The sequence below is a fragment of the Thamnophis elegans genome, chromosome 7 (genome assembly GCF_009769535.1).
Source record: "Thamnophis elegans isolate rThaEle1 chromosome 7, rThaEle1.pri, whole genome shotgun sequence".
NCBI classification, from domain to species: domain Eukaryota; kingdom Metazoa; phylum Chordata; class Lepidosauria; order Squamata; family Colubridae; genus Thamnophis; species Thamnophis elegans.
In genome coordinates, this window is record NC_045547.1 from 2,632,390 (window position 1) to 2,649,251 (window position 16,862).

At 45.3% G+C, this 16,862-nt stretch overlaps 1 protein-coding gene across 1 annotated transcript; it reads right to left on the minus strand.

Moving 5' to 3' along the window:
* Positions 1–4,745: 4,745 nt before the first annotated feature.
* On the minus strand, positions 4,746–6,719 carry ERCC6L (ERCC excision repair 6 like, spindle assembly checkpoint helicase). The gene has a single exon (XM_032221078.1). It carries the CDS (start codon positions 6,528–6,530, stop codon positions 4,746–4,748), a length of 1,785 nt encoding a protein of 594 aa, XP_032076969.1. The 5' UTR covers positions 6,531–6,719.
* Positions 6,720–16,862: the final 10,143 nt, after the last annotated feature.

Sequence of the window (16,862 nt, forward strand, 5' to 3'; positions counted from 1 at the left end):
GACTAGAACTCCCCATCACCCGGTGATTGGCCCAAAGTCACCCAGCTGGCTTTCATGCCTAAGGCCGGACTAGAACTCCCCATCACCTGGTGATTGGCCCAAAGTCACCCAGCTGGCTTTCATGCCTAAGGCGGGACTAGAACTCCCCATCACCTGGTGATTGGCCCAAAGTCACCCAGCTGGCTTTCATGCCTAAGGCGGGACTAGAACTCCCCATCACCCGGTGATTGGCCCAAAGTCACCCAGCTGGCTTTCATACCTAAAGCGGACTAGAACTCCCCATCACCTGGTGATTGGCCCAAAGTCACCCAATTGGTTTCCATTCATAAGGTGGGACTATTAATCTCACTGTCCCTTGGTGATTGGCCCAAAGTTACCCAGCAAGTTTTCATGGCTAAGGCAGAACTAGAACTCCCTACTCCCAGTTTCTACCCTGCTGCTTTCACCACAATTAGGGCAAACCCATCCTTGGGTTTCTATGCTAGTAATATATGCAGTTGAGACACAGGAAATAGTCAGATAAGACCCCGAAAGCATGAAAAATAAGGGTCTTAAAACTCCAGGACCCCAGAGGAGAGGTGGGTTCCTCCCGGGTTCGGCCAAGTAGGTAGTAACTCGGCCTGCCACCCCCCCAAAACCGGTTCTATTCTCGGCACCGCCATCTTGATTTTCTGGGCACACACAGAACAATCTTCATTGCAAAAATGTAAAAAAATAAATAAACCTTTTCTAACGTTGCGCACATGCGCAAAACCTTTCAGGTGCAAACATGCACCTAATTTTTTGCGCATCGACCCAGCAGTAATGCCGGCAGCCAGCCAGCCCCCCCCCCCCGCTGCAGAGCATCCTTTAAAGCAGTGTTTTTCAACCTTGGCAACTTGAAGATGTCTGGACTTCAACTCCCAGAATTCCCCAGCCAGCATTCGGTTTAAGATGCTATAGAGCAGTGTTTCTCAACCTTGGCCACTTGAAGATGTCCGGACTTCAACTCCCAGAATTCCCCAGCCAGCATCCGCTGGCTGGGGAATTCTGGGAGTTGAAGTCCGGACATCTTCAAGTGGCCAAGGTTGAGAAACACTGCTTTAAAACACTTTTAAACACTCAGGATGGCCAACCCTTTTGAGGGGCGCCACGAGACCCCCTTCCTCAATTTCACACACACCCCACCATTGCAAACCCCCCCCCCACCCCACCCCATTTGGCAGGAGGGTCTGCGCTCCGGCTGGGCGCCTGCGATAAGAGCTGTACTTGCTGGCCTTCTATTTTGCTTTTCTTGGCCCCGAGCGGAGAGACAATGGGCCGAGAGCAAGCCAGGAAATTCTAATTAAAGAGATGAAAACATTGCAAAAGGCAGGCGTGGGGGCCAGAAATAATAATAAAAGCATTTTCAACAGGGAGTAAAGGCCAAGTAGGAAGTCAAAGATGAGGTGGGGGGGTTTGGCAGGGCGACCCACCCGGCTCTCCCCAAGTTTGGCAGAGCCGGGATAAAAAACAGACCCGACATCTAACCGAACACAGGAAATAACCTGGTTAAAGAGAAATTGCCTGAAATGTGGAAATTTTTCCACCCTCCTCCCTTGTGTAATTAACTAACTACACACCCTCCTAGCAGCGGCTCCTGGCTGAGCCATTTACAGGTAGTCCTCGACGTATGACCGTTCAGAGTTCCAACGGCACTGAAAAGGGGGACTTACGGCCGTTTTTCACACTTTGTGGACGATTCAGCAACTCTCCCTGTGGTCGCGTGATCAAAGTTCAGAGGTTTGGCAACTGGCATGTACTTATGACGGTTTCAGCGTCATGCGATCCTCTTTTGCAGTCAACGGGGAAGCTGGATTCGCTTAACGACTGTGTTACTAACTTGACAGCGCCAGCAATTCACTGAACAGCGGTGACAAGAAGACCCACTTAACAACGGCCTTTGCTTAGACCCAGAAACTTCGAGCTCATTTGCCATCATACATTGAGGACTAGCAGCATTTAGGAACAAGTTAAAAAAAAAACCTTGAATGGATCTTGGTTTATGCACATCCATCCAAAATCTCCATTCCTTTTTTTTCTAATTTAGAGTTTGATTGGGTCAGATTAAGACCTCTTGGCTGCATTTGGAACATGCTAAATTTGGTTCCTTTTTATCATAATTCACTTTCCCCCCCTAATTTAATCCATTTTTCTCAATCTCAGCTGTGTGGACTTCAACTCCCAGAATTCTTAAAGTTGCTGGGCTGGCAGGGGAATTCTGGGAGTTAAAATCCTCACAGTTTACTGGCCTGACAGGGGAATTCTGGGAGTTAAAGTCCTCACAGTGTACTGGCCTGACAGGGGAATTCTGGGAGTTGAAGTCCACACAGTTTACTGGCCTCCCTGGAGAATTCTGGGAGTTAAAATCCTCACAGTTTACTGGCCTGACTGGGGAATTCTGGGAGTTGAAGTCCACACAGTTTACTGGCCTCCCTGGAGAATTCTGGGAGTTAAAATCCTCACAGTTTACTGGCCTGGCTGGGGAATTCTGGGAGTTGAAGTCCACACAGTTTACTGGCCTCCCTGGAGAATTCTGGGAGTTAAAATCCTCACAGTTTACCGGCCTGACTGGGGAATTCTGGGAGTTGAAGTCCACACAGTTTACCGGCCTGACTGGGGAATTCTGGGAGTTGAAGTCCTCACAATTTACTGGCCTGGCAGGGGAATTCTGGGAGTTGAAGTCCTCACAGTCTACTGGCCTGACTGGGGAATTCTGGGAGTTGAAGTCAACACAGTTTACTGGCCTGGCGGGGGAATTCTGGGAGTTGAAGTCCGCACAGCTTAAAGCTGCGGAGCTTGAGAAACAAGGATTATCTGTTGTGTTAGTTTATGACAGCGTCAGAACTCAGAAAACAGCAACAAACCAGAATCAGGCTATTGTGCAAATATAATATTTGGTTGATCTTTCACCCAATACAAATTGAAATTATTATTTTCCCTCACAACGTCTAAAGATAAGGCAAAGTTTCCGGTACAAATATGAGGGATAAAAAAATATCCAGGTAGTCTCCATTGTGGTTGTAAATTGAGGACTGCCTGTACCGAATTTTTGGCTGTTTTTGCAAAGAACCACAAAAATTAGTCAAATATTGCTCGATTAAAGATATCTTTAGTCAAGTAAACATGTATAGAAGTTAAACATACATATACTCATATATAAATGTGGGCAAAGCAACGAGGAAGCTTGCCTTCTCTGTTTGATTCCACCGTGGTGCTCAGATAGTCTGCTTCTCTCCATGGAGGTTTTACTAAGCAAGATTCAAAACAAGATTCATTTGACCCACATTTCAAACCATTGGAAGGAATCTAGAATAGGCAGTTCACCTTTCTCCAACTGGGTAGACAAAATTACAACTCCCAGCATTTACTAGGGGTAGTAAAGCGAAGAGTGGCTTTTTAAATAAGAAAATACATTTTATTAACATTGGAAAACATGCAACTTTGATACAAACATAATTTTTAACGTAGCACATCCTGTTTGCTTTGCAGCTAACTTTCTTCCTCAAGGCGGCTTTCAAATTTTACAATCTCGGTTACTCAGAGGGAAAACGGCTCTTGCAAGATTTTATTATACTTGAAATAGAGGCAGAGGGCATATGAGCATTTTTAGCCCATTTTCAGCTTCTTCCTTCAAATGTGTTTGGTGTTTGAGCAAGTTTATAGCTTTGGGACAATCAACCGTAGCCTTCACTCATGTTGAGCTGACTCCACCATGATGGGCCTCCATAACATCAGTAGAAAATTTGCAGCTTCCAAGTCATGAATGAATGGAATTCATCTTCAGTTGCTTCCTTCTGGAAGTTGACCAACTCAAGATTGGCAAAGAAGAACATCATGGTCAAGTGGACAATACATCTTCAGTTGCTTCCTTCTGGAAGTTGACCAACTCAAGATTGGCAAAGAAGAACATCATGGTCAAGTGGACAATACATCTTCAGTTGCTTCTTTCTAGAAGCTGACCAAGCCAAGATTGGTAGAGAAGAACATCGGTGGACAAGTGGACAATACATCTTCAGTTGCTTCCTTCTGGAAGTTGACCAACTCAAGATTGGTAGAGAAGAACATTGGTGGACAAGTGGACAATACATCTTCAGTTGCTTCTTTCTAGAAGCTGACCAACTCAAGATTGGCAGAGAAGAACATCGGTGGACAAGTGGACAATACATCTTCAGTTGCTTCTTTCTAGAAGCTGACCAAGCCAAAATTGGTAGAGAAGAACATCGGTGGACAAGTGGACAATACATCTTCAGTTGCTTCCTTCTGGAAGTTGACCAACTCAAGATTGGCAAAGAAGAACATCGGTGGACAAGTGGACAATACATCTTCAGTTGCTTTTTTCTAGAAACTGACCAAGCCAAGATTGGTAGAGAAGAACATCGGTGGACAAGTGGAAAATACATCTTCAGTTGCTTCCTTCTGGAAGCTGACCAACCCAAGATTGGCACAGAAGAATGTCAGTTGTCGAGTGGACAATACATCTACAGTTGCTTGTTTCTAGAAGCTGGCCAACCCAAGATTTTCACAGAAGAATGTCCGTTGATGGAGAAAGAGGTTGGTTCCTGAAGATGGGGAATGTTTTAGGTTCAGTTGGACAATCAAGTTCAGGAGAGAAAAATTACAGGAATGGTCTAAGAGAAGAGCATGGAAATGGCTTTAATTCCAGATTCATTTTCTTGAAGATTCACGAAAACTGGCTTTAACTCCAGACTGATTTTAAGGAAGAATCATGGGAGGTGTTTTGTCCTTTTCTTAGGGTCCTTGAGTTGAGATTCTAACTGGACCATCTCCTGAGCCTTGTGGACACGGTTCTGAATGTACTGGTGGCCCTCATCATCGTCGGCTTCCTCCTGATTAGTTTCCGACGTATACATCAGATCGTGATCCGAGATGCCAAACATCGCCAAGGAGTAAAGAAAGGCTATGTGTTCATCTAAGGTGGCATCTGTGTTCCTTTGGGTTCCATGCAAGGACTCCAGCTGAAGTTGAGTCAACGACCTTGTCGTGTCGGTCAGAACAAAGAGCTCCCTCAATTCCTGCTTGGTAAAATAGCGATACGGGTTCTTCTTATCTCCCGTGCTTTGCCTTATGAGCGAGTCCTTGAAGACCTGTCGCCGGTAGATCTTCTCCTCAACTGTCCCACACGTGATCAGCCGGTAGATGACAACGTTCTCCTTTTGCCCGATCCTATAAACGCGGTCCACGGCTTGCATGTCCGTGGCCGGATTCCAACTCGGATCAAAGATCACCACTCGGGTGGCTGCCGTCAAAGTGAGGCCCACGCCCCCGACTTGAGTGGTCAGGAGAAAGACCGAGTAGCTTCTGTCCTCCTGGAAGTCCTTCACCCTCTTCTCGCGCTCCAACAAACACGTCACGGTGCCATCGATGCGCACGAGCTTGACGCGCCGTTGAGTCAGGATGCATTCTATGATGTCCAACATTTTCCTCGACAAGGAGAACACCAGCGTTTGGTGGCCTTCTTCCCGAAGCTTCTCCAGCAGGGCGATGAGGAACGTCAACTTTCCAGATTCTTGAATCAGAACCTTCTCAGATACGTTTTGGATCTCCTGCGTCAGCCCCACCTGGTCTTCTTCTCCGTCCTCTTGACTTGAGGTTTCCAAACCAAGCTGGAGACAAGCTTGAGAAGACAACAGCCGGGGGTGATCACAGAGTTTCTTCAGGATGGTCAACTCCGCCAACGGAGAACGGGTGGTCATCAAAAGTTCTTTAATGTGATCCAAGGAAAGGAAGTTCCTGTAAATCTCTTCCTGTACGGGTGATAAGTAGACCCAGAGGATGAAGTCATTTTTTCGTGGTAGAGAAGGGATTTCTAGCGCGTTAGAACTGGGTGAACCCGTCAATTGGTCCGACCTCAGCTTCTGGATTTCACCCTTACTTCTCCTCAAGAAATGGGGCTGGATGAGGGACATCAAGCTCTCCGCGATCTTCAGGCCCAGAGCTTTCTCCCCCAAGGTGGCGTCCTTCTCCCGCGCCCGGGTGATTGGGTTCTCGTACTCCATCTTGAACGTTTTGGCTGTGCCAAGGAGTTTGCCCTGACAGGCGAAATCAAACAGGGACCACAATTCCTGCAGGTTGTTTTGTACGGGGGTCCCGGTGAGAAGGACGCGGTTCCTGGCCGGGATGGCGCAGACGGCTTTCGTGGTTTTCGCCGAGGGGCTCTTAATTTTATGAGCTTCATCTAAAATCAGGTAGTCCCAGATGAAGGCTTGCTGGTCACAGCTGGACAGCTGTTGCCAGTTGGCGAGGGTCATCTGGTAGGAGGTCAGGAGGACCCCCTTGGCGGTTTGGATCTGGTGCAAATGTTGGCTGCGTTCTTTCTTGCTCGTCCCGTGGAAAACCTTCACCCGGATGCCCGGCGCCCAGTTGGCAAACTCCTGCTTCCAGTTGCTCACAAGCGTGACCGGCATAACCAACAAGACAGAACGGACCAAGTGGGCATCGAACATGCCGGAGAGAAAAGCAATGATCTGGATGGTTTTCCCCAAGCCCATGTCGTCGGCCAAAATGCCCCCCTTGCGGTCTTCCCGGTAGAGGCGGTACAAGAAGGCGACGCCCTCCTTCTGGTGTTCGAAGAGGCGGTCGTGCAGCTCGCGGTAAAGATGCAGCCCGCTCTCGGCCACGTCCACACTGTCGTCCGCCTCCTGATCCAAGGCCAGGGTGACCAACTTCTCCTCCACCTTTTCTAGACAATCTTCCGGATCTTCGCCGGGTTTGCTCTCCGGCTGCGTCTTCTCGCGACGAGTGGTGCGTTTCTTCGCGGACTCGTTCGGGGTCTTCTGATCCGCTTGGGATCCGTTTCTGCAAAACACAACTTGCTTTGAACCGCTGGAAAAAGCAACAATGGCAAAAAAAAATTGGAGGAAATTTTTCTCCTCTAAATCCTTAAAAAGGGTTTGCTGTATGTATATATATATATATATATATGTGTGTGTGTGTGTGTGTGTGTGTGTGTATAGTATGTATGTATGTATGTATAAGTTCACTACTTCCATTCTCTGCCCTTCCTCCCATATTTGGGCATACCAGGGGTTGTGACTTTAAATATATACCTTTTCCCCTGGCTCAGCTGATAAGGAGAGGAACTCTGTGGCTTAATGGTTAACACATTTGCCTAAGATGCAACACAGCCCAGGTTCGAATCCCAGTAAGGGCATGGCTAGCTGATGAGAGCTAAATAGCTTGAAATAGATCTATACTAGTCTCCCTTTATTTATTTATCAGCACAAATGCAACACAAATGTAACAAAGGCAACAGTAAAAAATATTGGGTTTCTGTCTGGATGGACTCTTATGATGAGCGGATGGACAGAGAATGGAAGCAGTAGACTTCCTCCCATATTTGGGCATACCAGGGGTTGTAACTTTAAATACATACATACATACATACATACATACATACATACATACATACATACATACATGTTGTATTTGTGCTGATAAATAAATAAAGGGAGACTTTATTTATGCCCAAATATGGGAGGAAGCAGTGAGCCTCCTCCCATATTTGGGCATACCAGGGGTTGTGACACTAATTATATATGTGTGTGTGTGTGTGTGTGTATGTATATGTATATGTATACACACACACACAATTGCTGTATATATATATACCAATTATTATATATATAAATCTTGCTGTAAAATTGGGGATTTCCTGTATTTTACACCTGAAAGGTGTGTGTGTGTGTGTGTGTGTGGGAGAAACAGTTACACAACTGCACCAATCTTCTCAACAGTGTCTGAAATGCCATAGCCCGAGATGCAGGCTTTCATCCTCACTATGAACTAGAACCTTGGCTCTTACCTTTGACCCTCCTTCCCCCGCCTGATGCTTCTGGCTTTTGTCACCACCACGGTTGCCATGGTGCCGTCCGCAAACCACGATTCCAAGTTTAGCGGGAGGACAGAACAAAAACCTGCAATCAAACAGAGGAGGTTTGTAAATGGAAGGCTGCAGAAAAGTGGGGTTGTTTTTTTGAGTTTTAAAACATTTGGGGTGGGAGGGAATTTGGGGTGCAGTCCAGAAGTGGAATAGAGGTAGTCCTCAAGTTACAATCATTCATTTAACGACCATTTGAACTGATAACAGCACTGGGGGGGGGGACAGCGCTGATTTACAAGTGGTCCTCGTACTTATGACCGTTGGAGCATTCCCATGACCACGTGACCAAAATTGGGGTGTTGGCTTGTTGGCTGGATTTAAATTGGCTGCAATGTGCTGGGATCACATGATCCCCATTTGTAACCTTCTGACCAGCCAATTCAATGGGGGACAATTGGATCCACTTAATGACCGCATGATGATTAAGGGCAGCAATTCTCTTAACGACCGTGGCCAAAAAAGAAAGAGAGAAGGAGAGTTGAAAGGAAGGAGGGAAGGAGGGAGGAAAGGAGGGAGATTAAGAGAAAAGGAAGGAGGAGGGAAAGAGGCAGGGAAGGAGGGAAGGTATGTGTGAAGGAGGGGGGGAGCGAGGGAGGGAAAGGAGGGGGAAGGAAAGGAGGAAAGGAGAAAAGAAAGGAGGGAAGGCAGGGGAGAAGGAAGTAAGGGGGGAGGGAAGAAAAGAGGGAGGGAAAGATACCTAACCTTTGATGTTTATATGATTTGATAGTATGGGAATATCTCGAAATGTAGTTGTATTGTTTGTTACAAGTTATGGATGTTGTATTTTCTTTTTACCAATAAAATATTAAAAAAAAAAAAAAAAAAAAAAAAAAAAAAGGCAACGCCCTCAACGTACGACCACAATTGAGCCCAAAATGTATGCTGCCAAGTGATACATTTGTGACCTGCCTCGTTTTACGGCTTTTCTTGTCACCGTTGTTAAGTGAATCACTGCAGCTGTCAAGCGAGTAACCTGGTTGTTAAGTGAATCCGGCTTCCCCATTGACTTTGCTTATCAGAAGGTCGCAAAAGATGATCACGTAGCGATCGTCATAACTATGAGTCAGCTGCCAAGCGGCTGAATTTTGATCACATGACCATGGTGAAAGGCCACAACGGTCGTAAGTGTGAAAAAACGATCACAAGTTCCTTTTTTCAGCGCTGTTGGTCACTAAATGAATGGCCGTAAAATCCAGGACTACCTGTAAAATCCGGCATGACTCACTTAACAAACAATGCTTGCTTACCAACAGAAATTCTGATTCCATTTGTGGTTATAATTTGAGGACTCCCTTCCCAACCCACATTATCCTGGTTAGGGAATGAAGCCATTTTCAGAGCTTGCCCATTGCATTCAATCATAGCCCAGCCAGTCAGAGTTGGCTTGTGTGAGACGCTAAGCACGCCAGCCAGGCAAACTAACCATGGTTAACAAACCTAGTTTGTTCAATAAGTTAAGCCAGGTTGTAACTGATCTCGTTTTCGGAGCCACGTTAACTGGCTGCTGAAATGACATTAAGCGGGGCACAAGGAAAGTCGCTGAAACTTTAATTACCGGTAAATAGAAGTAGTTTTTTTCTAACAAATAGGTAGATAAAAGCAATATAATGCTTGGAATCAGGAGATAATTCTACAAATTAAAACAAGGTCAGTTTAGTATATAAATACTACCTAAAAGTATATCGATTAAAACTGCATCCAGTAGCTTTCTAGGTTTTGAGACGCAGGGCTCACCCCAAAAAGGAAGGTTCTCCGTCCCTGAAGGGTCCTTTCTCTCAATCGGATTGGGAAGAGGAGCAGGAAGTGGGGATATTTATTCAATCAGCCAATTAACCTAACAATGGAGTCGTTGGTGGTCCTACTACTGAAAGTAAAGGGATAGGAGGAGCAAGCATTGCAACTTTGCATATAGATTATGGATGGAGTCATAATCTTTACCTTTGTTAATTTGCTGCCCAGATTCTTTCTCCTTCCTTCCTTCCTTCCTTCCTTCCTTCCTTCCTTCTTTCTTTCTTTCTTTCTTTCTTTCTTTCTTTCTTTCTTTCTTTCTTTCCTCCCTTCCACTCTCATTTCGTTCTTTCCCTCTCCCCTTCTCCCCTTCTTTCCTTCCTTCCTTCCTTATTTCTTTTTTCTTCCTTCTTTCTTATATTTCTCTTCCCTCTCCCTCCCTTCCTCCCTCCCTTCCTCTCTCCCTCCCTCCCTTTTCTTTCTTTTTCCTTCCTCCTTTTCTTTTCTCTCATTTCTCTCTTTCTTTCCTTCCTTCTCCCCTCATTTTTTTCTCCTTTCCTCTTTCCCTTGTTATCTCTCTTTTTCTTGCTTCTTTCCTTCTTTCTCTTTTTCTTTCCTTCCTTCTTATATTTGTCCTTTTCCTTCCTTCCATCTTTCTATCTTTCTTTCTTCCTCTCATTTCTCTTTTTCTTTCCTTCCTTCCTTTTTTCCTTTCTTTTTCTTTCCTCCCTCCTTCCTCATTTCTCTCTTTCTCCTTCCCTTTCCCTTGTCATCTCTTTTCCTTCCTTCTTTTCTCCTTCTTCCTTCTTTCTTTTTTCCCCTTCCTCCCACCCTTCTTTTTCCTTCCTTTTTTCTCTCATTTCTCCCTCCCTCCTTTCCTTCCTTTCTTCCTCCCTTCTTTTTCTTTCCTCCTTTCCTTCTTTCATTTCTCCCTTCTTTCCTTCCTTCCTCCCTTCTTTTTCCTTCCCCCTTTCTTTCTCTCATTTCTCCCTTACTTCCTCCCTCCCTGCCTTCCTCTCTTCTTTTTTCTTTCTTTCTTCCTTTCTTTCTGTCATTTCTCCCTTCTTTCTTTCTTTCTTTCTTTCTTTCTTTCTTTCCTTCTTCCCTTTCTTTCTCTCATTTCTCCCTTTCTCCCTCCCTCCCTCTCTTCTATTTTCTTTCTTCCTTTCTTTCTCTCATTTCTCCCTTCTTCCCTTTCTTTCTTCCTTTCTTTCTTACTTTCTTCTTTCTTTCTTTCTTTCTTTCTTTCTTTCTTTTTCCTTCCTTCGTTCCCTCCCACCTCGAAAAGAAACATCCACTGAGCAAGATTTTAACATTGAGTTGGGTCGCAATGTTACTCCCAATCCAACTTCATTGTAGGAGTGACGGATGCTCCGGACGATACAAGTTTATGCATTTGACTTTCCCATCACTGAACGGCTTTCGCCTTTAACCATCCTGGCTGCAAATAGCAAAAGGAAAAAAGGCAAACTTTGAATCCTCCCTGATGGCTAGAGAGTCAAAGGGTCAGCCAGGGCAGAGCTGGGGGCTCACCCAAGATCTGAAACCCAGCAGTTTCCCAGCATTTCATGAGGGCGCTTGTCAGCAAACCCTCATCTTCTGACCGTTTCTGGACGCTAAACCAGTGGAAGGAAATTCCTGTGACGGCTTTTCTCTATGTACAATTTGTTCTCTATGTACAATTATAGGTATACATTCACATAGTTATTCTTCTTTTTTACATTCATCGTTCTCATACATTTGTTATTCCATTTAATACATTATAATATACATTTTGGGTGGCTTTCTTTACCATCCCTTCCGCCTGTTTTAACACCACCTTCTTTTCCCTTTCTTTTCTCCCTCCCTCCCTTCTCTACTTCCTTCCTTCCTCCTCTCTTTTCCCTTCCTTCTTCCCTCTCCTCTCCCCTACTCCATTCTTCCTTTTCCCTTCCTACCCTCTCTCCTTCTCTCTTTCTCTCCTTCTCCCTTCCGTCTTCCTCTCCTCCTATCTTCCTTCCCTTCTCTTCCTCTCCTCTCTTCCTTTCTTTCCCTCCCTCCCTTCTCTACTTTCTTCCTTCCTCCTCTCCTTTCCCTCCTTCTTCCCTTACCTCTCCCCTCCTCCTCTCTTCCCCTTCCTACCCTCTCTCCTTCTCTTTCTCTCCCTTCCATCTTCCTCTCCTCCTCTCTATCTTCCCTTCTCTTCCTCTCCTCTCCTCTCTTCCTTTCTCTCCCTTCCTCCCTTCTCTACTTTCTTCCTTCCTCCTCTTCTTTCCCTTCCTTCTTCCCTTACCTCGCCCCTCCTCCTCGCTTCCTCTTCCTCTTCCCCTTCCTACCCTCTCTCCTTCTCTCTTTCTCTCCCTTCCATCTTCTTCTCCTCCTCTCTATCTTCCTTCCCTTCTCTTCCTCTCCTCTCCTCTTCCTTTCTCTCCCTCCCTTCCTTCTCTACTTTCTTCCTTCCTCCTCTCCTTTCTCTTCCTTCTTCCCTCTCCTCTCCCCTACTCCTCTCTTCCCCTTCCTACCCTCTCTCCTTTTCCCTTCCATCTTCCTCTCCACACCTCCTTCTTCCTTTCCTCCTTTTCCTCTCTTCCTTTCTTTTTTTCTATTGTTGTAAAAAATCCCATGATTGCTTTTCTTTGTAACATCTTGATAAAAGGGTTTTTTTTCTTCTTCTCTGTGACAGCATCCTCTATGTTGGCTTAATCATGGTTTGTTCAAGAGTGACTTTTGGGACCCAGTGAATTGTACAGGTATATCCCAACTTACAATCACAGTTGGCACTAGAATCTTCTTTGCTAAGCCAGGCTCGGGTTCCATGAGCCCCGCCTTACTTTACAACATTCCCCCCCTTTGGTTGTTAAGTGAATCGCACCATTGGTAAATGACCCCAACTCCCCCCCCCATTGACTTTGCTTGCAGAACTCAGCTGGGAAGATCCCAAATTATGATCCCGTAACCTCAGCATGCTGTGCAACCATCATTAAAGCTTGCCGGTCACCATGCGTGGGAGTTTTTGATCATGTGACTATGAAGATGCTGCTGCAAAGGTTGTAAGTGGGAGGACTGGTCCTAAATTGTTTCTCTTCAGTGGCCTTGTAACTTTGAATGATCATTAAAGGAAGTCCTTGAATACCTTTGTCAAGGGAAGGCAAGAACCACCTTGTAAGTCACAGAGTAGAGTAGAGTAGAGTAGAGTAGAGTAGAGTAGAGTAGAGTAGAGAAGAGAGTGGAATAGGAATAGGAATAGGAATAGGAATGGAATGGAATGGAACAGAATAGAAAATAGGAATAAATAGAATAGGAATAGGAATAGAATAGGAATAGAATAGAATAGAATAGAATATATAATAGAGAATATATAGAATACACAGAATATAGAAAGTAGAGTAGAGTAGAGTGGAATAGGAATAGGAATGGAACGGAACGGAACAGAATAAAATAGAAAATAGGATTAGAATAGAATAGAATAGAATAGAATATATAATAGAAAATATATAGAATATATAGAATATAGAAAGTAGAGTAGTGGGATAGGAATAGGAATGGAACAGAACAGAATAAAATAGAAAACAGGATTAGAATAGAATAGGAATAGAATAGAATACAATAGAAAATAGGAATATAGGAAATAAAATAAAATAGGAATAGAATAGAAAATAGGAATAGAATAGAATAGGAATAGAATAAGAATTTAGAATAAAATAGAATAGAATAGAATAGAATAAGAATTTAGAACAGAATAGGAATAGAACTAGAATAAGAATTTAGAATAGAATAGAATAGAAAATAGGAATAGAAGAGAAAAGAAGAGTAAATAGGAATAGAATAGAAGCTGGAAGGGACCTTGGAGGTCTTCTAGCCTAGCCCCCGCTCTGGCAGGAGACCCTAGAGTCTCCTGCCTGAACAGGGGGTTGGACTAGAAGACCTCCAAGGTCCCTTCTAGCCCTGGGATTCTCCACTCTAATGGCAAGTGGCTTAAATCACAGCTCCTTGTTTTCTCCTTTGGGTGTGAACTTGGCCACCCTATCAATGGCTGAATGGACAATCCCGGCCTCCACTTCCAAGTTCTGATGAATGGGAAAAAAGCACCTCTGCGGAGTCTGGACTTCACTGACCCCTCTCTAAACTCGTTGACTTTGTAGTGGATCTTTTGACCCAGAGGATGGGATGCGGGCTCAGCAATTTTACCACCGCAGAAAAACTCCCCCCCCCCCCGGAAGAATCACGACAAGGTCAACCGGTTTAAAACCAGCCAACCAGCATGGACTCATTCTACCGAATCGAGCAGGGCGGAAATTTAATAAGGGTTACTGCTGAGCACTCACGGTCCCCGACTTACAACCACTCACTTAAGGACTGTTCGAAGTTATGACCTGGAGCCCCGCTTCTGCAGTTCTGATGGCTCAGCAACTGGCCACATTTTTACTGTAGTTTTGCCCCAAACCAGCATTTTAGTTTTGGACACAACTGGCTCCTGGCAAATGTGGGTTTGGTTAATTGAGCGTGGGGGTTTCGTTTAACAGCCGCTGAGAAAAAGGTCGTAAAATCATGCCAGTCGCACAAGTGAGTCAATTTAGGGAGCATCAGCCGTGCTTCAAAGGAGTGAGGTTGGTGGGGATCATTCCTCTTCCTCTCCTCCCCCCTCCTTTTTCTCTTCCTCCTTCTTTTCTTCTTCCTCTTCTTCCTCTTCCTCCTCCTTTTCCTCTTCCTCCCCCTTTTCCTCTTCTTCTTCTTCCTCTTCCTCCTCCCTTTCCTCTCCCTCCTTTTCCTCTTCCTCCTCCTTTTCCTCTTCCTCTTCTTCCTCTTCCTCCTCCTTTTCCTCTTCCTCTTCTTCCTCCTCCCTTTCCTCTCCCTCCTTTTCCTCTTCCTCCTCCTTTTCCTCTTCCTCTTCTTCCTCTTCCTCCTCCTTTTCCTCTTCCTCTTCTTCCTCTTCCTCCTCCTTTTCCTCTTCCTCTTCTTCCTCTTCCTCCTCCCTTTCCTCTCCCTCCTTTTCCTCTTCCTTCTCCTCTTCCTCTTCTTCCTCTTCCTCCTCCTTTTCCTCTTCCTCTTCTTCCTCTTCATCCTCCTTTTCCTCTTCCTCTTCTTCCTCTTCCTCCTCCCTTTCCTCTCCCTCCTTTTCCTCTTCCTCCTCCTCTTCCTCTTCTTCCTCTTCCTCCTCCTTTTCCTCTTCCTCCTCCCTTTCCTCTCCCCCCTTTTCCTCTTCCTCTTCCTCCTCCTTTTCCTCTTCCTCTTCTTCCTCTTCCTCCTCCTTTTCCTCTTCCTCTTCTTCCTCTTCCTCCTCCCTTTCCTCTCCCTCCTCCTTTTCCTCTTCCTCCTCCTCTTCCTCTTCTTCCTCCTCCTTTTCCTCTTCCTCTTCTTCCTCTTCCTCCTCCTTTTCCTCTTCCTCTTCCCTTTCCTCTCCCTCCTTTTCCTCTTCCTCCTCCTTTTCCTCTTCCTCTTCTTCCTCTTCCTCCTCTTTTCCTCTTCCTCTTCTTCCTCTTCCTCCTCCTCTCTGCAAACCCCACTCCCCTCTAGCACTGATGATGTTCCCTAGTTTAAGAATGACACATCTGCAAGAAAACCACCCAGCTCAGAGAGCACCGAGGACCCAACCGTTCTCTTCCTCTTCCTATCTGCAAACCCCACTCCCTTCGGGCACTGATGCTGTTCTCTAGTTGGGTCACGAAACGTCTGCAAGGAAACCACCAGGGCCCAGAGAGCACCCCCAAGGGTTCCCCTCTAAGCCACGAAACATGCATGCCAGGCCGTGAAAAGCAAATCTCATTTCGGTTTATTGCAGGGTACGGATGTGGCTGCAAATAAATTTTTGACTGATTCAGCAGGAGAGTGTCCAAAGCCCCATAGCTGAAGAGCACCTGGCTCTCTCCCCCCCCCGCCCCTCCCCGCCCTCAGTTGACAGGTGTCAAGTTCATTCATGGATAATGGGTGAAAAGTGAAACTGAGGCTCCGATTACGACAACTGCTTGAACCGGGCCCCATCGGACAAGGGAAGGGAAACGGCGGGGGGGGGGGGGGCCTGCAAGGAAGGAAGGTCTCCAACCTTGGCAACTTTAAGACCCGTGGACTTCAACTCCCAGAGTTCCTCAGCCAGCTGAGTATAAATATTTAAATATATACCTTTCACCCTGGCCTGGCTGATAAGGAGTTGAGTTCTGTAGCTCAACAGTTAACACATCTGCCTAAGAGGCAATAGAGCACAGGTTCGATTCCCAGCAAGGGTACAGCTAGCTGATGAGAGCTAAATAGCTTGAAATAGATCCTTACTAGTCTCCCTTTATTTATTTATCAGCACAAATATAACATATATATTTCATTTTAATATAAACAATCCGTTTTCCATTAAACAGCGTGTCGTCTGGTTGCAAAATATTTTGCGCAACAGCAGTTAAAATTTACAATCAAATTCATTCTTTAATCTATTCCTAGCTTAATACCAATACCTTGTTTGTTTGTTTGGAGCCGAGGTGGCGCAGTGGTTAGGGTGCAGTACTGCAGGCCACTTCAGCTGACTGCTAATCTGCAGTTCCGCGGTTCAAATCTCACCGGCTCAAGGTTGACTCAGCCTTCCATCCTTCCGAGGTGGGTGAAATGAGGACCCGGATTGTTGTTGGGGGCGATATGCTGACTCTGTAAACCACTTAGAGAGGGCTGAAAGCCCTATGAAGCGGTATATAAGTCTCACTGCTATTGCTATTGTTTATTGGATTTATATGCCGCCCTTCTCCCAAAGGACTCAGGGCGGCGTACAACATTAAAAAAAACACCACATATTACAAAAGTTAAAAAGAAAATTAGATAGAGTAAAATTATCTTGAACACCTAATAGTATGACAATCCTCTTCTTTGATTTATTTCACTCTACTAACTACGTTAACTCTATTAATACATTTTTCTATATTTCACGCATCTACTTTGACTTCTAATTCTTATATTTGTTCTCTAAATCATTGATAAAATGATTCCCATGTGGTATAATAGCAATAGCAATAGCAGTTAGGCTTATATACCACTTCATAGGGCTTTCAGCCCTCTCTAAGCGGTTTACAGAGTCAGCATATCGGCCCCACAGTCTGGGTCCTCATTTCACTCACCTCGGAAGGATGGAAGGCTGAGTCAACCTTGAGCCGGTGAGATTTGAACCGCCGAACTGCAGATAACAGTCAGCTGAAGTACTGCACTCTAACCACTGCACCACCTCGGCTCTTCAATAATAATCAGTTTGTTCTTTCTCTTC

Excerpts from the sequence above, each read along its gene's own strand:
- ERCC6L (XM_032221078.1), bottom strand. The coding sequence starts at position 6,530 with ATGGGCTTGGGGAAAACCATCCAGATCATTGCTTTTCTCTCCGGCATG.